The sequence below is a fragment of the Sinohyriopsis cumingii genome, chromosome 10, assembly GCF_028554795.1.
Source record: "Sinohyriopsis cumingii isolate HCF-2022 chromosome 10, ASM2855479v2, whole genome shotgun sequence".
Classification (NCBI taxonomy): domain Eukaryota; kingdom Metazoa; phylum Mollusca; class Bivalvia; order Unionida; family Unionidae; genus Sinohyriopsis; species Sinohyriopsis cumingii.
The window spans coordinates 1,973,975-1,998,324 of record NC_142970.1 but is presented as its reverse complement, the minus strand read 5'-3'; the positions used below and the strand labels follow the sequence as shown (position 1 = coordinate 1,998,324).

Here is a 24,350-nt window from a genome sequence, read left to right as displayed (position 1 = left end):
GCCAGTATGAGGTTTACAGGTCCACTCTGTATGCCAGTATAAGGTTCACAGGTCCAATCTGTGTGCCAGTATGAGGTTTACAGGTCCACTCTGCATGCCAGTATGAGGTTCACAGTGACAGTATGAGGTTTACAGGTCCACTGTGTGTGCCAGTACAAGGTTGACAGGTCCACTCTGTATGCCAGTATGAGGTTCACAGGTCCACTCTGTATGCCAGTATGAGGTTCACATGTCCAATCTGTGTTCCAGTATGAGGTTTACGGGTCCAATCTCTGTGCCAGTATGAGGTTTACAGGTCCACTCTGTATGCCAGTATGACATTTACAGGTCCACCCTGTGTGCCAGTATGAGGTTTACAGGTTCACTTTGTGTCTCAATATGACTTTTATATGTCCACTTTGTAGGCCAATATGAGGTTTATAGATCCACTGTGTGAATATGAGGTTTACAGATCCACTTTCTGTTGGTCAATATGAGGTTTACAGGTCAACTTTGCATATTACTATGAAGTTTGTTGGTCCACTTTCTATGCCAATACAAGGTTTACAGTCCACTTTCTATGTTAACATGAGGTTTATAGGTCCACATTCTGTGTCAATATGATCTTTAAAGGTCCAATTTCTGTGTCAATATGACTGAGGTTCATAAATCTTAATAAACACCACAACAACAGTCAATCAAAATACCCATTTGTATGCTGATATTTTTTATTGTGAGCACAACTAATTCAAGCTGTAATCTGTGGTGCAAAATTAATAATGATGGCATTTCTTAGCAAAATGTGGTTTGGAAATGCTACTTCAGACTGAAAGCGATATGAAGTAGTGCTACTTCACTGGCTTGCCATGACAAATTAACACATGTACTTTTTCCATCACCAACTCCCAAACCACCTGTGGACAGTTACCCAGGGGCCAGAACTCAAATTTCATTACATATCACTCTTCATACCATCTATACCAACAAATTCTTTTGAGATTATGAATTTCTTCCTTTCCCAATCTGTAAAATTTCATAGACTAAAAGTCATTCATATTAATATACTGACATTTGGCACAAATGATAACATGCTTTAGTGATGTCTCTTTGACTTCTACCCCAGGATGTCTAGCCCTCGAGTCTGGCACTGGAGAGACATAAAGAGGAAGCAAGTTGTTCAACCACACTGTAAACAAGTCTACCATTGGCTTTCTCCACAAATGAAAAAGGTACTTGCGCTATGACTTGTGCAGAGACCATTCCACAGGTATTGTTCATCCTTGTCTAGACCAGCTGTCTGTTAGTACATTTTTGTTGTTTGGAATGTGCTGGACTCCTGAGCCTAGAGACCCTGCAGGACTACCCCTCAAGTTCTAGGAAAGGACCTTCAACTAAAATCTGAGGAAACAGTGTATGAATCAGAACTCTGCTCTGGAAACCTCTCCTGATTCTTTCATCATCTCAGATGGTGACAAAATCTGTATGAACCCTTCCCATGGGATCTATGTCAACTGCCATGTATCAAGACCCCAGGTGAGAGAGGTAGAAGTGGACAGATATTGTAATCAAAGAAAGTATATGTGAGATTCTGCTGGAAGCAATACGAACTGTCCATTGATGAGCGATACAATTAATCTTCACACAAATTAAAGTCTAAGAAGGGATCAGATCTGGCTACTCCAGGTTGTGGATTAGGCCTAGATGTGTCACTACCTTTCAGCATAGATAACAATGCCTCAGTAAGGCAAAACTGAGGACATTGTTGATCAAGCTGTCATCAAAATACTGGAGGACAGGGGACCCCTATGGACCTTAAATGAGATGCTAGTATGCCCATCACTTTGTTCAAAGCCCTGGGAGTGGATGCTAGACTGAAATTAACAGCCTGAAACTGAAAGATCTCCAGTTCCTGACAGGCATTATGGGCATCTAAAGAGCTGCCCAGTCATTCTGCTTTATGGCATCCAAGAAATTCACTTCAGTGATGAAAGATTACTAATAAGTCCACTTCCTTGAAACAAACTAAGAAGATCCAAGAATAAAATCCCCAACCTTAAATATTTATCCTCATCATCATCACCCTAAGTCTTGTGATGCCAGGATGAGCCTGCTAAATAACTTCTCTGCATCAAGCTTTGGATATCTCCAATGTCACATCTGTATGGATGTGCAGAAGCTTGGCAGAGAGCACCATGCATATCGAAAGCATGTCTCGATGTCATGGCAATGACCTCCACGCATATGTCTCAATGTCAAGGCAACAACCTCCAAAGCAAACATTTACCTTGTCCAACATATTAAATGTGGCTGTAGTAAAGAGATCAGCATGGGAATCTGTAGTAATTTTGGGTCAAAAGCCTCAAGAAACTTTATACATGGATTGACCCAGGTCCCTTCTGGAACTGACATCTGAAAAGCACTCAAGTATGACTGGGAGGCTTAAGGTTTCACTTTGGGCAAATAGACCCTGTAATGGGAGCCTGAAAAGAGGAGCTCAAGTACAGAAGAAGGAACGGACCTTTCCTGCTGCTTGGTCACCTCTCTAAGGTTTTGGACCCACACCTAAGGGAAGGAGAAGGTAAACCTCATATACTGCCTTGACAAAGGTCCACACTTACTCTTCCTTAATTACATGACTCATAGGGTGTGACAAAGATGGAGACACCAAGAAAGGAAAAGGGCTTGACATACCCATTCTTCCTCTCTCCTTTGAGAAAGGTGATAGTTGATTTCATTCCACTTGGAAATGCTGAGGATATCTGACTCACAGGAGCTGCCAACTTCCTTCCATATGCCAGTAATCCTATTCTTGTGGTACTGGGTGATTTTCCCTACACAAGAAACAACCACATACCTTCTCTTACATGAAATGGCAATTTCCCCAAATTCAGATGTGCCAAAGACCCCTCCTGGAAATGGAGGATGTCAACCAATGGCAAAGAGGAAGAAGCAGGGTCTTTCTTTCTGGCCCAGTAGGAATGGTAATTTTTCATGAAGCCTAAATCCCCTTCAAGTATAAAGGCAGCACAAAAGACAATTGTCCATTCATAAACATGCAGTGCATATGAAGCTATCCCAAGTAGCCATTTTATGACTACATTTACCCACATCTTGTGGCATGCCGAATGCTGAAGGGAAAAAAAAGAAATCAACTATGAACCAAAACAAAAACTGGGTGGGTAATATTTTACCATATTACTCAGGGACAAAAGTGAAGAAACATCATTTCAAAAGTGAGATATACATTACCCTTAAACTCGATAAATGGGGAAAAAGGTACATGAAAATTATTCAAGGACTGGTAACAGATATACCTAAATACTATTCTGATGATTATATCAAGAGACATGAGAAAACTGTATTAAGTCCAGTGTACAGGAGGAGGATATTCTTATCAACAGAAGTTGACTAAGGTATCAGAATGGGATCATTTTGCTTTTAGACCAATGTCTAGACTATTTTGCCACCATTTAATTTTGTGGACCTGCTACTATTCATGGCATTTAATTATGTGGACCTGTCACAATTCATGGTATTTAATTTCATGGACTGTCTCTATTAATGCATTAAATCTTGAGAACCTGTCACTAATCATGGCATTTCATTTTGTGAACCTGTCATTATTTATGATGTTATGTAAATTGGATAGTTCCTAAATGATGTCATCAGCCACCATGTTTGTGGTCAGTGGGCAGATTTACCATTTGACTTTATGTGCTGTTTGGAAGTTGAAATTTATTCACTGAATCTCATGACAGTTTTACGAAAATTACATATATAAACTGAATGCCAATCAAGCTTTCTGTTAATATCTGTATTTGTGATTTCTAAGTTGCCTTTGCTTCAGTGTGCCTTGTTAAAAATGGTAAATTCTGGTGATTGCATATAGCAGAAACTGCCAGGTTGCCCATCATCCAGGAAAAATGGCCAGAAAATCATCTGCTAGTGACCTTATTGGGAAGCATCTATTTGTATTGTTTATCAGCTTTTTGCACCATGGTTATATGTTATGTCTAATTGTATTTTGGACCTGAACTTATCCAAAATCAAGTTCATTTTTCACTTGACCAGTAACTTTTATTTTGTAAACAAATAATACATAGATAATATTTCTCTGTGAATGATTAATATAAGGATAATTATCAAAGGAAGTAAACATGTTTATTTGGTTCTGGGTCAAGGACATTGGTATTTCCGATGGTTAAACCTGTTGTACCTGATGTTTACCATTTTATTATAATTTTAGTAACAGATATTATTTTGTTGACAACTTAGAATACTGTAGAAATGACCTTTTCACCCTCATTCTGGTTCTACTTTTTGTCTTAGATTTTCATATAATGTTGTTTACAGAAGAAATTACTCATTCTTGCATTAACATTGGTGGCAGAATCAGTCTTATTGTTGTGTTCAGTATTTCATTTGAATGTAATTCATTTAAATTATTATTCACCAGAAATACAAAGTGCTCATCTATAACATTTTTTGATGGGAACATTAATTTGGAAATAAAGTAATTTCAGACAAGAACATTTTTGGATGATATTTTTGTGATACATCAAAAGACTGTTAGCACCTCAACACACTTCAGGCGACTGGCATATTACCATGTTTGAGACAATGGGCACATCAACACTTTCAATATTGGAATTTTAACTGGAATACCACTGGAATTAAGTTGGAATTTACACATTCTGACTTGTGACAAACTGTTTAAGACTATTTGGGATTTAATTCGCAGATTTAAGTTCTTTTTAAATTTTAACTTTTAATTCTAGGGAAGTAAATTATTTGTTGAATTTTTTCAAACGTTTTGGTTTTTGTTCTTTTCTATTACTTAAAGACCACTGAGTCATAATAATAGCATTTAGTGTTTTGGATATGTAACTGCTCATGAAATTTAATTTTCTAATATTTTTCTCTGCACAAATATCAGCCTCCATGAACATGACACAAAAAACTAGCAAATAAAAACAGGTTTACAGTATCTGAAAGGCAAGAAAAGAATTCCCATCAGCAAATTTTTGACCAAAAAATAATTTATTAAACATCGCATGAAAATTGTATATGATACATGATCGTACAGTGAATCAAACAACTGTCAAACAACACTGATGATTCAGTGTAAGCAAAGGCTAATTTTCCAGTTTCCATTTTTTTTATACCTGAAGCTTATCTGGTCCATCAGCTATTATATTCCTCAGCATGGTGTCAACATGCTCCAGATCCCTGATATGAACATGGCAAGCCTTCAGTTCTTCCATCTGCTGGTGAAAAAATTTGATTACATGTAAGATTGCATCAGTGGGAGTTTTACAAGTTTTTATTCTGGAACCCCTCACAATTTTGGGTTGGTTTGTTTTCTTCTACTCCGTAAAATGTAGTACTCTCTAAATGAAGTTTTGATAAATGTTTGATAAAAAAATAGTTATAGAAGAAAGCACATGTGGAGTTTGCAGCAAATCTCAAACACCACACACAGTGGCATCACCTGCATTCAAGGTTTTGTAAAAGATTAGGCAAAATATAGTTGTCCCAGATGTGGTACTCAATGGCACATCAACTGTAATTTATTACAAGATGCATATAAATTGCAAGCCCAGAAAGATAAATCAATAAAAGTGAAACATGATAAAAAAAAATTAAGATACATTAAGGATATAAAACTCTTATGTTGCTTTAACATAAAATGCAATGGATTTAATGTAATTCATGCAGATATACATAATTTCAATATCTTGCTTATTAGAATAAGAATACAAACTTTTCACCCAGAAATACTTATTGTCCCCCCTCCATTAAGCAAAATGAGTAAACAATTAGTCCCTACACATATTATAGCACCATTCAAGTAATTAATGTCTAGTTTCAACACAATTTTAAAAAATAAAGAAAATTAACTTTATTTTTTATAAAGTTCTTCTTATTTTATTTCCTAGTGCAAGAAAAACATTAAAACTAGTGTGTATAAATTTTATTCTGTATAGTATACATTAATGGTTGAAATGATATAAAAGTGGATTAAAAAACCATTAAAAGAAAACACTTAAGCTATTTTATATCAACAAAGCTCTCATTATGTTAATAATCATTTCATAAAAATTGAAATCAAAATATTAATTACAATAAAATTCTATTTACTGAATTAAGATCCAATAAACAAAACCAAATGAAATTGTCTTTTCAAAACTATGGACTTCTTATCATTCAATGTAGTGAAGTCCATAGACAACCAATAATGCAATGTAGTGAATTCCATAGACATCCAATAATGCAATGCAGTGATGTCCAATGACAACCAATCATGCAATGCAGTGAAGTCCATAGACAACCAATCATGCAATGCAGTGAAGTCCATAGACAACCAATCATGCAATGTAGTGAAGTCCATAGACAACCAATCATTCAATGTAGTTAAGTCCATAGACAACCACTCATGCAATGTAGTGAAGTCCATAGACAACAATTCATGCAATGTAATGAAGTCCATAGACAACAAATCATGCAATGTAGTGAAGTCCATTGACTTCCAAGCATGCAATGTAGTGTGTGTGTGATTAGGATTTTTAACATAGCTTTAACAATTTTCAGTCACATCGCTATAATGTCTGCAGTGTGGCAGTTTATAGTGATGTCTAGCACTGGGACATCCTGCCGCAGACATGTAGTATGATGTCCCACCCAGTCACATTATCCTGACACCAGGCCCTAACACTAACCTCTTTATGCTGAGCACCTAGTGAGGCAGCTGCTACTACCATTTTTGTAAGTCTTTGGTATGACTCGGCCGGGGGTTCAAACCCACAACCTCCGACTTCCGAGGCAGATGCTCTAACCACTAGGCCAGTTGGAGTGGTTGCAATGTAGTGAAGTTCACAGACAACTAATCATGCAATGTAGTGAAGTCTGTAGACAACCAATCATGCAATGTAGTGAAGTCCATAGACAACTACTCATTCAATGAAGTGAAGTCCATAGACAACCAATCATGCAATGTAGCAAAGTCCATAGACAACCAATCATGCAATGTAGTGAAGTCTATAGACAACCAATCATTCAATGTAGTTAAGTCCATAGGCAACCACTCATGCAATGTAGTGAAGTCCATAGACAACCAATCATGCAATGTAGTGAAGTCCATAGACATCTAATCATGCAATGTAGTTAAGTCCATAGACAACCAATCATGCAATGTAGTGAAGTCCATAGACATCCAATCATGCAATGTAGTGAAGTCCATAGACAACCAATCATGCAGTGTAGTGAAGTCCATAGACAACCAGTCATGTAATGTAGAAGTCCATAGACAACCAATCATGCAATGTAGTGAAGTTCATAGACATCCAATCATGCAATGTAGTGAAGTCCAAAGATATCCAATCATGCAATGTAGTGAAGTCCACTGACAACCACTCATGCAATCTAGTGAAGTTCATAGACAACCACTCGTACAATGTAGAGAAGTCCATACACAACCAATCATGGAATGTAGCGAAGTCCATAGACAACCAATCATGCAATGTAGTGAAGTCCATAGATAACCAATCATGCAATGTAGTGAAGTCCATAGATAACCAATCATGCAATGTAGTGAAGTCCAAAGATATCCAATCATGCAATGTAGTGAAGTCCACTGACAACCACTCATGCAATCTAGTAAGTTCATAGACAACCACTCGTGCAATGTATAGAAGTCCATACACAACCTATCATGCAATGTAGCTAAGTCCATACACAACCAATCATGCAATGTAGAGAAGTCCATAGACAACCCATCATGCAATGTAGTGAAGTCCACAGATAACCAATCATGCAATATATTGAACTTCAAACTTCATTCTACTGGTAGTGTATGTCATGCTTCTTACCTTTACCACATTTTCAAATCATGTTTCATTACAACAACAAAAATCAGTAAAAGCAATAATAACTATGATCATGGTGATGATGATGTCAATTATAATATTATTGCTATCATGTCACCCCACCCCAAATGTGTTTCTTACTGCACTGTTTTTAATATTCGAGTGGGCATGTGCTTTTTTTCAAACAAAATTTATATTTAATGCGATTTTTGTGACTTTATTTTACCATGGGGGAAAAAAGTGTTGGCAATGCGAAACAGGAACTGTTTCTTTCATGATAAAAAGTAGTATTCTCATTTAATTATGACTGTTGTTCCCACAGAGTCATACAAGTACATTTGTAATTTTAATGTGAAGATAAAATCTGGTCAGAAATTAGATATAAAGGTGTGATAATTACAGGACTAAGATAAATAAGTGAAGTTGACTGGAGACCTGTCAGTCAAACCAATCAATGATAATTACATGTCTAAGGTAAATTAGTGATGGGCACTGCAGACCTGTCAGTCAAACCAATGATGAAAACTACATGACTATGGTAAATTAGTAATGGGAACTGCATACCTGTCTAACCAATCAAGTATGTGCCAAACCATCCTGACTCTGTGCATAAGTTAGGAACCCTAGTCCTGTTTTCAGTTAAAGCCTATTCAATGTGATGGTGCATTCATGTATCTTTTAGCCTGAAAGCAAACCCAAACAGGCTGTGAATCCCATACATTCTACACTAGTCAATCATAACAATGCCAATGTACTGGCAAGGACACTTCTATGCCTGGCAACAAGCAAAACTTGTGGAAGCAGTACCAAAATAAAGAGTCATTTCATTTGCAAATCCCCATACCACAAGCTCAGTTCCAATCTACATATGTCTGTTTTTACCATACATCTAGTGAGGAGACATATATTGCCACCCAAGTATGTTTGCGTGTCTAATCCCATCCCATCCTGTCCATCATGAATTCTGTTCCCACTCAAGAACTTTTTAATGAAATTTGCTATAATGCAAAACAAAAAATTGTGTTTTCAGTTGGCCAAATATCCTTGCAAATATCCTTGTTTTTCTTGCTGACCCTAACACTTTTGTGCCCCCCACCCTCCGTATAAAAAAAAGCCTACCTATCAACTTTCCTGTGAAAACCAGCGCAATCGAAAACACACATATTGGGGGGGGGGGGACCTAAGGCTTTAATAATAACCAACAGCACCATTAAAAATGCAAAATCAATCAAAGCCCTATTAGTGGTCTCTGCTTCCACTACTTTTCTGATACCAGTGCATATATTGTTTCTGGTTGATGTTGTATGGTTTAACGCCATTTTTCAGCACAAGATAGGCTATACATGGCAGCCAGTATAATTGGTGGAGGAAGAACCCTGGAAAACCCCGGGAAGAACTACCGACCCACGAGAAGCTACTGGCAGGCTTTCTCACGTACCCACATTAGCCGAGCCTGAGACTCGAACTCAAGCAGACAGAGGTGAGATGGCAGTGATCCGTAACGGTGAGCGCTTTAGACCACTCGGCCACTCGGGGCCCCTATACTGTTTCTGGTGCATTGGCATAATTATCAACATATTAAGATTGACATGAGTTCTACCAGAGGCAAATATAACACCTTCAACCAGTCTAAATCTTGATCAATTCCAGCTGTGCCTATCTCATCAGTGAAAACATGTTATACCAGGTAATTAATTTTGAACCAGGTTAACTGGTCTAGACCTACTGCACATAATATGTGGCATAATGTGCCAGCAGATCAAGGTCTATGCTGTTCATTGCTCCTAACAAACTGGACTGACCTAGATCTGTTGGTGCAGATCTGCATCTGTGTAGTTTGCAGTTTAATAATTTAGTATTTATGGTACCTGAATGCATGGCAGATAGTCTGGATTCTACCCTTCTCCTGTTGACAGGGCTTTGTCAATAGCTATGCTTGTCCCATTTCTTAAAATTACATCACATAAAGCCTAAGAAAAGAGGTCTAGTCTGCCACCTACAGGAATCATTGGAAATGGGAGAGTAAGCGAGCCCCTAGAACCGTCAACAAACGAGAGAGTAAGCAAGTCCCTAAAAACCGACAATGCTTGTCCTTATGTAAGGGGGAAGGGCTGATAAACTTCTTCCCTGGTCTTTTGTGACTTGCCCTTTTAGGGCCCAACTGTGGCTATGAGGCTTTAAAGAACTGTCAACAGTTCCTGAAGCTGGTCAGGATGTGTCTAGAGCAACATCCCTGTGAAGGTGGAAAACTCCACTGACAAGGACGTGGACAGAGATAATGCATGCCAGCAAGTTATTGTCAATGCCCAAAAAGAAGGGGTGCCACATCAGCCTGTTTTGTATCAAACTCTCTGTTCTGGGAGACGGGAGTAAACAACCCAATATCTCTCTGTTCCAGGGGAGACTTTGATGTAGGAGGATCTTAACCTTATAACTCCTCACAGCTAATGGACTGTCCTCTCAGCAGATGTGTAACAGTGACTCCTCCTGGGGTGTTTGGGGGAAGAAGACCGATTCCCCACTCTCTTTCTTGACCCAACTTCATAAGCATTACTTGGTCCATAGGTCACAGAATCAACCTCTCTACCATGTGGCCAAGGTCCCAAAGTCCATGGCTGTATGCAGGGAAAGGGCCAATCACTTCCTTGTGGAGGAAGGCCCTGCATCTGGAAGGGATTTAGAAGGGTCATAGGAAAGGAGAGATACTGACAGAATCCTCTTCTCCAAAAATAGTGTCTGTAAGATGATTTCCAATCCCAATGGAATGAAATGGTAGCCTGGAGGAGGGGTCTCAAGCAATCAAGCAACTCAAACCCTTTCCCATATCTGACAGATCTGAATCTGCATTCTTCCCTCTACCGTAGGCCATGACACAGTTTCAGCCCATGCTAAGCTGTTGCGGGGGGGGGGCTTGTGCATGACTCACTCTTTGCCCTACTGTATCAAAAGGGGTGCTGCTCCTCCATGAGGGAAGGCAAAACTCACTGTTTGCCCATACGTAAAAGAGAAGGTGCTGCTCATCCATCATGGAATATCACAACTTGCTCCATGTCCACATGAAATGGGGAGGATGTTGCTCCTTCTTAATGGGATGGCATGACTCACTCTCCCCCCATTTATGACCTTCCTTGCGAAGGGGTCCACTAATCCTAAGAATCTCCAAAGAGACTCGGGTAATCCTTCTCTAAGACTTGAAGGACCCAGAGGAGGAAAACCTGAAAATTCGGAGGAATATGCGGAAGGAACTTCCTTCTTTCTTGTATAATAGGTACAACTATGCTATGCAAGGTCCTAGACCTCGTCTGACCATAGGCTGCAAAAGAGACAACCATCCATCCCCTCGCAGCCTGTACAGACAGGCAAGTGGGGCGTGCATCCCATGAGCTTTCCCATGACCACACCTACCCACACCAAACTTAGACACTGTTTTAAAAGAATGCTGAAATGGAAATTTAGTCAAAACACTTCTATGCATGTACAGCTCTCCCCAATTATAATATGGTAGCCATAACTGCTGACTGCATTATTTACCAAACAGTGGTATATTGAAAATAATAAAAAAAATGTTGAGTGTACTAGTGTGTTGGGGGTTGGGTGGAGGTAAACAAGATGCTAGTTCAATGCATAGTATATTCATTAGTTTATATAAATTATTGGGCTTTTCCACTGCATTGTATTTAAATATATAATTGTGTCTGATAAGAATATATTTAAAAGTAAATAAAATATAACACCAAGTTTTAAATTACTTTCTTTCAACCCATATTGTCATACATATGATAGTTCAGATCATGAAAAACAATACAGACAATTCATTTTAATAAACATTATTTGTGTTATAATTTCTATCTACAGCTGCATCAAGTTTAAAGTGATTTAAAATGCTGAAATCGCTTGACAAAAATATGGCTAAATTTAGGTTGCACTTAAGGTCAATGCAGTCTGATGTTAATAGCTACATTCATTTCTAACAAGTGCACTAAGGTCATGTCATTTTTCTTCTCAATACAATATCTTGTTTTCAGACCAGAATATCAGTTACATATGATGATTATTGACTTGAGTGACATTACATTATGTATAGCAAGCTGTCAGAATTTCCAGAACACAGAGAAACAATACAAAGTGACAAAGTTATTGTTATGTATATTTAATTTGCATTGTTTGTTAGGGTATTTTTATTCATTATATGATGTTGGTTATGCAAAATTGTATCTTGAAACTGACTTTGTCAAAAATCAAGTTCATTGTCTACCTGACCAGAATCATTTATTTTTATTATTGTTCTGTAAACAACTAATACATAGTTTATATTTCTGTGAATGTAGGATAAATATTATGATTATTTTAGTCTAAGTCATGGTCATTATGTTTATCATGTTCTTTATGATAATTTTAGTTAGGGACCTTGTCTAATTATAGCTTGGATTATTCCGGAAATGAACTTCTGTCCTACATCGTGGATCTTCTTTTGTGTCTCAGTTTATTATATAATCTGGGCAGATATCATTTATATTCTTGTATACACCTTTTGGTAAAATTATTTATTATTCTCTGGAAATACAAAGTACTTTACAATATTCTTGGAATGAGACATTAACTTGGAATTTTAGTGAATTCAAACAATTCAACAAAAGACTGTTAGCACATCTTTACGATTCAGGCAATTGGTGCATTAGTATATTAGAAACTACTGGCCATTATAAGCACATCAACACCTTCAGCATCGGAAATTATTGGGAATACCTCCAAAGTTTATTCAGAACTTTATTCATTAGGACATGTCGCAATTCTAGGATTATTTGGGATTTAATTTGAAAATACTATGTTATTTTTAAATTTACACTTTTTATTCTATGGAAATAAATTATTTGTTGAATTTTACAAAACTTATTGGATTTTGTTCTTTTCTTTTACTTTGTTCAACACCATAGAGTTGTAATACTTTCATACATGTATTTAATCCAGTTAAAATATTCAAGTAGCTCAACTTTAGCCTCTTCAACATCCTCCTCATGTCTTTTTAACTTGCAGCTGCTTTCGGTAATCCATTTGATTACCGAAAGCAGCTGCAAGTTAAAAAGACATGCCATTACTAATCCTTCTGTCAAGGTGTCAATAAACAATGGTCAATAACAAGCTAGTTTAAATTCAACATTTTTTTTAGCCAAATACAATAGGTGATAAGGACCAATTAAAAATTAGGCTAATTTCGGGTCTGCAAAAGCTTCTTAGAAATACAATTTATTTTACCTTGCTTAATATATTATTGGCTAATTAGAATTAAACTGTGTAAAAATATGTATTGTCCAAATCAAGAAACTGTAGCTTTCATGTAAATACTTCAGCTGATAAATGTTGAAAATCATTTGTCAAAATTTTTTAAAAATCATAATTTGTATCATTTTGATTTTGGAGTTCATAGCAAGAGCATGTTGTATCTGGAATCATGTTTATCATGAAGCACATGCTAAATATTATAACAGCAAGAATTCACCTTACCTAGGTGTTGTCACAAAGAATTAAAACAATCACTGATGATTTAATGCAAAACAAGGTAATAAATTCTAAGCTAAATACTCAAAATTTAACAATGTAATCAACAGGACTTAATCGAATGCTAGAGATAACTAAATTAATATTTAAAAAAACAGCTGCCAAGATTGCAAACAAAAGGGGGTAATATCAATGAAAACGAATTCAATACTAATTTTGCAAAGGAACTGGTTTTAACCAAATACTCAATATTAAGGTAAGTAGGTGTGCGACCTGCCTTTCCATGTATAAAACGAGCACACTATTCACAATAAAGAAATGTAAGTTACCATACAATAATCAATAAAATCAATAAAAAGAGAGTCCCAAGAGAGGCAAGTATTGGGATATTTTAATAAAACACCTACATTAGCTTGAAATAATTCACAATGTAACACCCTTGTATGTTGAGGAAAACAAAATGCAAGGCTGTCCACAACATGTACAGAACATTTGTAACAAAGTAAACAAACAATACTGCCAAAATCAGATTAATGAAACAAATGAATACATACTAATATTGAAAGTATTTAGATAGCTTTGTTTCGTTCAAGATACTTATCCTTTTAACTGATTTTGGCATTCATGGCTTTCATCACACTCCAGCCAACTGAAATGCATGTCAATGGAACACGAAAACATGTCCATTTACTTCTGTGAAAATTTGAATTTATTAGAAAAAAAAGACATAAGAGTAAGAAAGTCAGACTAAAGCAACATGACCTTAATTTCTTCAAAAGTGTTGATATGTGCTGCCAAGCATGTCAGATATTCTTGAAAATTCAGCCTCTCGTTCCCATGTTGATTGACCAGGGAACATGCTACACAACATTGTTATTTAGGCAGTAAGACATCAAACCCAAAAACAAATACCAGTGGAGATATCTCACATTTTAGCACTGAATATAAAGTAGCATGAATTTATTTATCAACATGTGTAGCTTACATTGTGACATCACAACATTCAGTCAGGATTGTACTGGATCACACCTTTAGGCTGATCTTGTTCACAAATGTCCACATACTTTTTCATTGATTTTGCCTTATGTACTTCTGTGTGTAAATAATATTTCAAAGGATTTATAAGGATCCATATTAAGTGAATAATTGCCATTTATAGTGTGTAGAATCGAATTCCAGACAGAAAAAAAACACCCATTACTGAAATAGTTGGTGCTGATTGTCTAAATGACCTGTGTGACTTTTGCTTTATCTGATGATGCAATAGCAGCAAAGTCGTTTGCGGTGATTAGTGCATGTCATGCCTTGTCTGGTTTTTATAATTTGTGCAACGGACACGACAGGTTTCTTCCCTTGTCATTTCCGTAACACACAGAACCACTCCACCCTCCACTGTCTTCAATCTCACTCTCTTGAAGACCGAAATTCATCCGTGCATATACTGCAGTCTTAGTTGCACCATTGAAAACTCGCCATTAAAAGAATACAATCAATGGTTCAAATAAGAAAAAGGAACAGCATAACATCATAAATGATAACATTTAAAAAAAATTAAAAAAAAAACAGAACGTAGTAAAAGAGAAATAAACTCTTAATTATGTTCTTACATGATCCATTTTGGTTTTTAGCATCAGCTTGCTCTTCAGTATTAGTGTCGTGTTGTTACAGGAACGCTTATAGTTTACAATGATAAAAGCAAGCGTCTGATGATCACAACCATCGTAATGACAGGAAAAGTGGGCTCTCGCCAGTTATTATGTACTTTTGAGAGAGTGACGTATGTAAGGTAAAGTTGTTTTCATTTAAACCATGCACATATCTCTATGCTACGTTCATGTAATGTGGATGATATTTCTTTGGATATTGTACTTTTGGAAATTGTACATGATCTAAGCACACTGCTAACTAAAATGACTGCTCCCTTGTGCTAAAAAAATCAGCCTGAATTAGTCTAAAGTATACTATCCATAGCAGCTATTAAAATAGGGAAAATGAATTTTGCCAGACAAGACAATACCAGCTTCTGAAAGTGCAATGAATGAATTACCAAATATATAAAATGTAAAAAAAAGTTATCGGCTCTTTTTTATACAATTTACCTCAGAAGTTCAGGAAGTGAAAATGACCAAGTGGAGCTAGCACTTTTTTGAAAGGTGCACATCTGGAGTAAGGCCAAGCTGTATACTCTATAACCTATATTACACCCATCAATCATACACAAAATAAAGGGAATTAAGGGTTCTATTAATTATACCTAAGATATACAAGGTTATTTTTAAATAGCCAGTATAACCAGTGAGGAAAGCCAGGAAAATTATTTTTCTTTAAAATTCTGTAGAACGCCACCTAAGGTATCACGGTACCAATTGCTTTTCCATAAACCTTCATGCTGTTGTTTGGTGAAATAAATATACTTTCTATCCTACTTCAGCATGCATATTATATGGTGTCATACAGAACAAAGTTATATTTTCAATTTGACGAGGACAGGACCAGCTACTCAACTGCATTTAAGAGAGATAACTCTGCTGAACTAAACAGGGGTAAGAGTTATCCAATCAAAAAACCTGCATTTGCAATTGTGTATTGGGGGCGCTCACCAGTTAATATGTACTTTTGAGAGAGTGACGTATGTAAGGTGAAGTAGTTCGCATTTAAAACATGCACAATGGAGAGAATGTTGGCATACCTCTATGCTACATTAATGTAACGTGGATGATATTTCTTTGGATATTGTACTTTTGGAAACTGTACATGATCTAAGCACACTGCTAACTAAAATGACTGCTCCCTTGAGTTAAAACATCTGCCTGAATTAGTCTAAAGTACACAATACATAGCAGCTATTAAAATAGGGAAAATGAATTTTGCCAGACTAGACAATACCAGTTTCTGAAAGTGCAATGAATGAATTACCAAATATATAAAATGTAAAAAAAAGTTATCAGCTCTTTTTTATACAATTTACCTCTGAAGTTCAGGAAGTGAAAATGACCAAGTAGAGCTAGCACTTTTTTGAAAGGCTCACATCTGAAGTAAGGCCAGGCTGTATACTCTATAACCCATAGTACACCCATCAATCATACATCAAAATAAAGGGAATTAAAGGTTCTTTGAATTATACCTAAGATATACAAGGTCTTTTTTAAATAGCCAGTATAACCAGTGAGGAAAGCCAGGGAAATTCTTTTTCTTTAAAATCCTAACCGATGCAAAATGCGAAACTGTAGAGCGCCACCATTATACTTTTTCAATCATAAAAAAATACAAAATATGATTAGATATGAATTAACATAATCTCATATGTTGCCAAGAGACTCAACTTTCTTATCCTGACAGAAACTACAACTCTTATGTAATGCATCAGTCACAGCAAGTGTTCTTGTTAATAAGCCCTAAATGTTAAACTCTGCCCACCTGGGGGTTGGTACCATCACACCATAAAGGACACACGGTACTGATGATCTGGAAAAATGGAAACCAACCTGGAACGTAAAATAGAGTACATATGGGTTTGGCTGACCAGGATTGGTTAATAATGTAAGTTATGTTTTAGGAAAAAGCAGAATTAGAAGTACATGTTCAGGATTCATGGTACTAATTCAATTCCCATAGTAAACCTATGCAAACACCATGATATTAAAAAATTCAATAACTTTAAATTTTTGAGTGTTCATGATCAAACCTATATTTATCAGTAAAGATGAAACCTGGATATCAGCTTCTGTATTGAGGAAAGGATATGAGCCACGGAATTTTCTGGACCTGCATGTGTTTGAAACATGTGCTTTCAATTCCGCACCAAAGAGTCAGGTGCTAATTTTAATAATGAGTGTTCCAAACTCAAGACTATTAAAGAACTGAAATTCCATCAACAAAACAATGTCTCTATTTTTTTCACTTACAACTACGATAAGCTCTCAAAAGATTCTTTTTCCTAAAACATAGTGGATCAAACATTTATCTCTATTCAAAACATTGATGAAGTCTTTTTTTAAAATCTTTAGGGGATTTATTAATCTCTAAGTATCAGCTCTATAAGATAGATACAGATGATCCCCTACTTATATTGATAATGCATTGCTAATAAAATGGATAAGTAGATTAATTACAGATCATATTCCCCTAATCATTCAACTTATTACGCTTCTTAAAAATAGTTAACATCATTGAAACATTTGCAGATGTTGTCAACATCGATAAAAATGCATTGAAGATCATGTCGATATCGCAATCTGATTAAATTCAGATCTCTGCTGTCCTACATGAAGATCTGAAAATAACCGATTATGGGTCATTATTGGTGAGCTTAGAATGAAGCCAATGGAAAAGCAGCTTTCGAAAATCTTAAAGTTCTTGCTCTTCATCCACACTGCTCAGTCTCCAAATGTGAAGATAAAGGATTCCTTTCTCCATAAAATCAATATTAGTTCTTTCCTAAAGGTATCTGCTAAAAGTGTTCTTTCATTGTTGTAAATAACTGCATTAAGTCCACACCTTGTTACATGCTGATTTAAGCGAGGTAATAATGTACGATTTTTTGAATTTTGAAATTTGTAATAGTGAGGCTGTTTTGCATCCATTTTAAAATAATGTATTTTCCAAATGCTTCAGAGTTTATATTAAATCATGTTTTTAATTTTTTTTTTAAAATATGTAATTTCTGCTGACTCCCAACTGTTACAAGACAACAAATCATTTCCTAAAAAGTAATTTTTATGGTAGATGTTTTACTCTTTAAATATATTTCAATCCTAAATATAACCTTTTGTTTAGTGTTTGGAGGAATACTGCTGGTAAGAGTATATAACATTATTTCATCAAGTGCATGAAAATACAATACATTTTCACTCACAAAATGAAGCATATCCATTATTCACAAAAAACAAGCAAATTTTCTTTTTATAACATTCTCAACCATGGTGGTTAGCTAAAGTGAATAAACTGAAGTAGCAGATTTTTTAGGGTAATGTCAGCTGTTTACCATTTTTATTGCACAGAAATAATGGGTAATAACATGTCTATTTCTGAATTCAGGGTTAAAGAAAACACTCCCATAAAATAAAAAAATTTAGTGGGATTCAAAACTGGTGCTCTTAGATATCAGTAGCCAATGACAACATATCAGATGAAATTTTTTGATCATAACATTATCAATATCAATTGATTCGATTGAAATATAAGAGATAATTATCAAAATTATTTCTCTTGGAAGATCTACCACTTCATGGAGTTGCATTAAAATAAATAGATGGCACATTTGTATAAAATGTTCCCTTGATTTCTGTCACAATTAAATCCTCTAATACACAGTGGCATCTGTATAAAATGTTTCCTTGATTTCTGCAACATTTAAACCTCTAATTAATACACAGTGGCATCTCCTAATATTACTTTCTTAATCTTACAAATCTGTTCAGCAAAATTTGGCAGATATCCTTTACTTTTTAAAATTGATTAATATCTCAGAATCCTTTGACTTGGTGCAAGCTATCAGTTGCTAAAATCCCAAACAAATTAATGCGTACATTTTAGATTTACCCCTTTCTGTTGTTTTCACTTGTATATATAATTTGTAGTATGTTGGCTTTTGGGCTTTTGTTCATGATTTTATATATAGATGGATAGTCTTGATTCTGACCATAGAATTTTCCAGAAACAAATTTTGTCTACCGTTTCCATTAAAATGAAAGAGTTGTGGGGATTTATATTAGATTGTTTATAACATAGAATTTTCTGAAAATAAACATTTGACTCTCAAATGGTGTCTTAAGGTTTTTATATTAAGGTTGATTATATTAGAATTAATCATTCATATCTTATTATCCAAAGTGGACTCAGTCTTATTGTTGTGCTTAGTTTTATTTCAGAGGGTTTTTTATTTGTTTTTTCTTTCACTGGAATTACAAAGTACTCACTAAAACTTTTCAGACTATATAATTATTTTGGGATTATTATGAATTCATTCAAGAACATTTTGGATTATATCATTGTGATACACCAGGACTGTTGGAGCATCAGCACATTCTATGATATTGGTGTTGCTGCTGCTGTAGGGTTTAATGCCTTTTTCAGCACAAGATAGGCTGTACATGGCGGCCAGTATAAATGGTGGAGGAAGAACCTGGGAAAACCCTGTTAAGAACCAACGATCCACAAGAAGCCACTGACAAGCTTTCTCACATACCCACATTGGCCGAACCTGAGACATTAACCCACGCAGAGGTGAGATGGCAGTGATCCATAACGGTGAGCACTTTAGACCACTCGGGGCCCCCTGTGCTATTGGCACAGCACATTCAAAATCAAAATTCATGTGTATTGCATTTTTTTCTTTCAAGTACTTCCACAACATAGTGTTGTTCTAATGTCTCTACTTCAGATGCATTCTTCTCTGAAAATGTAGAAGTGTATTCAGCTCCATTTCTTAAGAAAATATTTTACATCTTTGTTAATAAATCTCATCCTTCATCAAATTGTAATTTATCTGGTTTCTTTTCTTTACAATTTTGCTTGTTTCACCCATCTCTTTTTAATTTTACAACCCATGACTATTTTGAAAATATATCTACTAACTGTAAAAGTAAATTTATATTCATTTTTATCTTTTTTATATCAATATCTGCTTGCCGTTGATCATCAATATGTGTACCAAACTTTTTTAAATGGAACTTTCATTGTTAGTACATTTCTTGATTTTGTAAACATTTAAATATATTTTATAATTTCTTTTAATTCTCTTTAATTAGACTCCATCATTGTTTGATAATTGTGTACACAACTGGACTCCATCATTGTTTTATATATGTGTATGCCACTGAATTTTTTTGGTCGTAATGCAGCAATTTTAAATAACTTTCAAAATCATGAACTTCCATTTAATTTACAAGTAAATAAAATGTGTACTGTGCAAAATGAACCAGTTCTTATATTGAAATAAAGAATATTAACTTTAATAGCATATCCCAGCAACAATGGTAATATCAGAGAGTAATATTTGCTTATGCACTGTCTTAAGTGGTGTCAAGTATGGTCTGCTATAGTCATGCCAAGAAATGAATTAGAGTAAAATATAAATATATCAATAAAGAAATACACAATTTCTTGTTTTAAAAAAACTGAAGAACTACAATTAAGCTTTTACGAAAATCATATGGAAAAATTACCTCACTGTAAAAGAATTAAAAAGTATAAAAAGTAAAAGTATGAAAATATTAATATTTTCTATTGGTGCAATGTCTTTTCCATTAAATCTAAACAGCACAACTTTTTTTTTTACAACTATTAGTCCGTCCTACTAAATACTGCTAAGCCTGACAAAGCGACACAAAGCCCAACAAAGCCATACAAAGACCCACAAAGCCATGCAAAGTCAGATTAAAAAAGAGTGTTTATATTGTTAATTATATTGATGAATCAATCAACTTAGCCAAAAGACCTTTTTTTCAACATATTTATGCAGATTTAAATGACCGAAAATTGGGTGACAAAGTTCGAATTTAAAAATATCATAAAGTATTGATAAAGTATGACACAATCATGCTGGAAATGTTTGTTATTATTTTATAAATTGTTCTTTCGACTTATTATCAAAAGAAAATTCAATTATCTAATATATGTTATAATATGCAAAATACAGTTGAGTTGAACTTTGTTAGTTTAATGTTGATGCACTTTATTTCATGTTTTAAAACTGCTTAACAAGACTTTGAACAATAATCTTTGTACATATTTATAAATTTTTATTTAGCAGCGAGACATGCCATATTTGATAGAAATCTGAAAGAAATTATGTGATACTTTCTGTTGTTCGTTGTTTTGTAATGTTGTGTTAATCAGTATATGCTGAGAATTATTAAATACCGGTATGTTCTGTAAAGACTGAATACACATGTGTTTTTCATAATAATGGAAAATTGGTTTAGTGATGTCAATTTATTAATAAAAACCAAAAATGCTCTATCGGCTTTTGTTCATTTGGTTAAGACAGGTTCATGGCTTTGTTGACATAAATCTTCAAACAGAAGTCAGTCAGTTCTGTTAAAATGATCACTTGAACAACAGATGGTTGAGAAAGAAACAAAACAAGCGTTTGTTATGTTAAAAAAAAGCCCACAGAAAAACATTTAATTAAGCATTGCATTTGATGGCACCAGGAGTAAATCCCCAAAATGTAACACCTGTATACCTTTGAAAAACTAGCCAATTAAAAACATGCTAAATGATGCAGATTTATACTTGGGAACACGTACATATTGGTTTATTATTCAAAAATTTACTACATGTTAGCGTCATTGGATATATTTACATCTCTCTGAATTATATTTCTTGTTTATATTTAACAAACATCATATTTAAGTTTACATTACAAAATGCCTTGTCCTTCTGCTCGAAAAAAATAAAAGACGAACTGGCCTTGTGCTGTATGCAGACTTAACTGGTGTTGGATCCCTTGCTTGTGATAATTGTATTGGATGCATGCAAAGTGTGACAGGTTGACATCTGATGATTTAAAAACTATTTCTGGACAATACCTCTATGAGTGTCATGTGTGTATTCATACAGCCAATGCTGGAGTGTACAACTATGAAAATGCAATGAACAGGCTAAATACGGTTATTATTATTATTACATTTTTTATGACAAAAAAGCATTTGACCATATTGACAAAAACACACTTATCATAAATTAGTAAACGAAAATAGTAGTAAAATACTTACTATACTTAAAACCCATATGTGCAAATGTCAAAGTTAATGTAAAAATGCCAAATGGCTTGAAATAAATATTTATCTGCCTGCCCGGGGTGTTTTATCACCTATTTTATTTTCATTATTTCTAAACTATTTAAAAACACTTATTCCTGACCAGATTAATGGTGTATTAGTTCAGTAAACTATTAAAGTAATGAATCTACTGTTTTCATACGTTACGGGAGACACTCTAGTTAATCATGCCATGGGTGATGAAAAACTCTTTTTCATGGACATTGTATTTTTTTCATATGCTACGTTATTTTCTGTCATGCCCTTTATGCAAACAAATCCTTTTAGAACAATGAACTCTTGATTCTCATCGCATTGTTTCGCGCTTTAGTTTGCCATATAGCTGATGTTTTTTTATTATTCGGTTTTTTTTCTGCCACGAAAATCTGTTATTCATGATTTAAGATCTTGGTAGAATCAATTGTTATGTTGTGTACATTAATTAATCCTAGAATTGTTATTTTTGTGCTTGTACCTTTATTTTTCAAAAATGCATGTAATTTGGACTGATGATCTATGTTGCCAATAACGCTTACTATTATTATTATTATTATTATTAGCAACAATGTGTTGTAAAATCTTCCTATATTACAAACATAAATTTGTTACATATCCAGTTAATTTTACATGGCTTAACAGAACATAATTTCATTGGTTTGACGTATACCAAAAAAAGCATGTAGTCATCATGCTACATAATTAATATACACAATGCACTGTTGCATAAATGAATAAATAAATGAACCAATAACTATAGACGATAAAAACCTGTGTGCACATAACTCATCGAGGACTTCATGCCATTTTCTCGAGTCTAGTACATATTTACGCTAGCTGAATGTTTCATGTTTAGTGATTGTCTTCCAATACAACAGTTATCATAGGAATATCAACTGATCTACAATAAGGTGTTGACTATCTAAATGTCAGGGTGGAGGATGTGAGGGCGGGATCGTGGACGTTTTAGCTGAAATATATTCTTTCTTTCTCACGATAATTAATATTTTTTTCCAAGTAATTAACAAAGATATAATATGGCTTATTTTGGTATACCGTATTGGTCCTACTAAGCACCGCAAAGACGGAAAATATATGTAGTGTTGATACAAAAATATATATCAATCAATATATAAGAATTAGAAAATGTTTGCTTTGTCTATGATCGTTTGTTTTCATTATCTGTTTAACTCATGTACAAGGATAGAAATGTTTTTAAACTTACAATACTGGAAAATATTTACTGTTGATATAAAATTTAAGGCATATGGTAGTGAAGTACTACTCTAATTCGATTAACTCGAGTTAACACGTGTTACAATCATGAGTAGGTGAGTAGACACACGCTACCTGTAACTGAATTAACACAGAGGCAGTATAAGGGCAGTTACAAAATATTGATTATGCCAAATATAAGTTTATTAAGACGTGATTATGGTTTTTTCACTTTTTTTCTATGCATTCCCAAAATAAAGTTAAATTGACATTGTATTAGAGCAGAACATAATTCTTCAAAATGTTCTTGTTACCATTTTGGTTTTTTCTTTTCAACCTTATTAAAATTAATCAATTTTGGACTGTACTTCAAAGAAATAACAACAAACAATAATTACTGAACATTCTTTATTACACTGAATTGATTATATATGCTATTATAAATTATATGAGGTGGAATGTAGTATAGTTTGGAATACAATTACAAGGAAAAGCATGGAAAGGTCTGTCAGTTATGAGCGCAAAGTGACCTCTTCCTGTGACCTATAGACACAAATGTCAATAGTTTTCAAAGTGAGGGATAGCTACGTATTCTGCTTCATTATTGATATTTTACTCGTTGCAGGCTGCTTCATTCAGCATTGATCACGTGCGTGTCATGGCCAAACGAGAGAAACAACTTCTGCTGCCTTTACGATTGGATCATCATCAATTAGACCCAGCACAACACTGCATCAACTTCACAGCACTTGGCTACTTGGAACAAAATACCAACAAAGACTCCCAAACGTATTGGTCTTTACTGACAACAGGAGATGGGAACTGTCTTTTTTATGCCCCTTCCATCAGATTGTGTAGTGCAGAGTCTATGTGTTGTGAAATTAAAGTCTGCACCTGAATAGAAATGGCCTGTAATGAACTGTTTTACATAACGCAGAATTATTCAAAAGATTTTCTGTTGTGTTCACCTTTGTTTGTAGATGCTCATATGAACTGTGTGCATGCGATTGGTGCATATTCTAGTGTGTGGACC

The 24,350-nt window shown here is 34.8% G+C and overlaps 1 protein-coding gene across 1 annotated transcript in view; it reads right to left on the bottom strand.

Annotated features, from left to right (window-relative positions):
* LOC149789488 (cytosolic 5'-nucleotidase 3-like) overlaps window positions 1-15,037 on the bottom strand; it is an 83,246-nt gene extending 68,209 nt beyond the window's left edge. The window contains exons 1-2 of the mRNA XM_089971503.1: window positions 14,948-15,037; window positions 5,145-5,243 (exon numbers count right to left, since the gene is read on the bottom strand). Coding sequence (XP_089827629.1) covers window positions 5,145-5,243; window positions 14,948-14,971 — 123 coding nt within the window. The 5' untranslated portion in view covers window positions 14,972-15,037. The remainder of the gene's footprint in view (window positions 1-5,144; window positions 5,244-14,947) is intronic.
* Window positions 15,038-24,350: the final 9,313 nt, after the last annotated feature.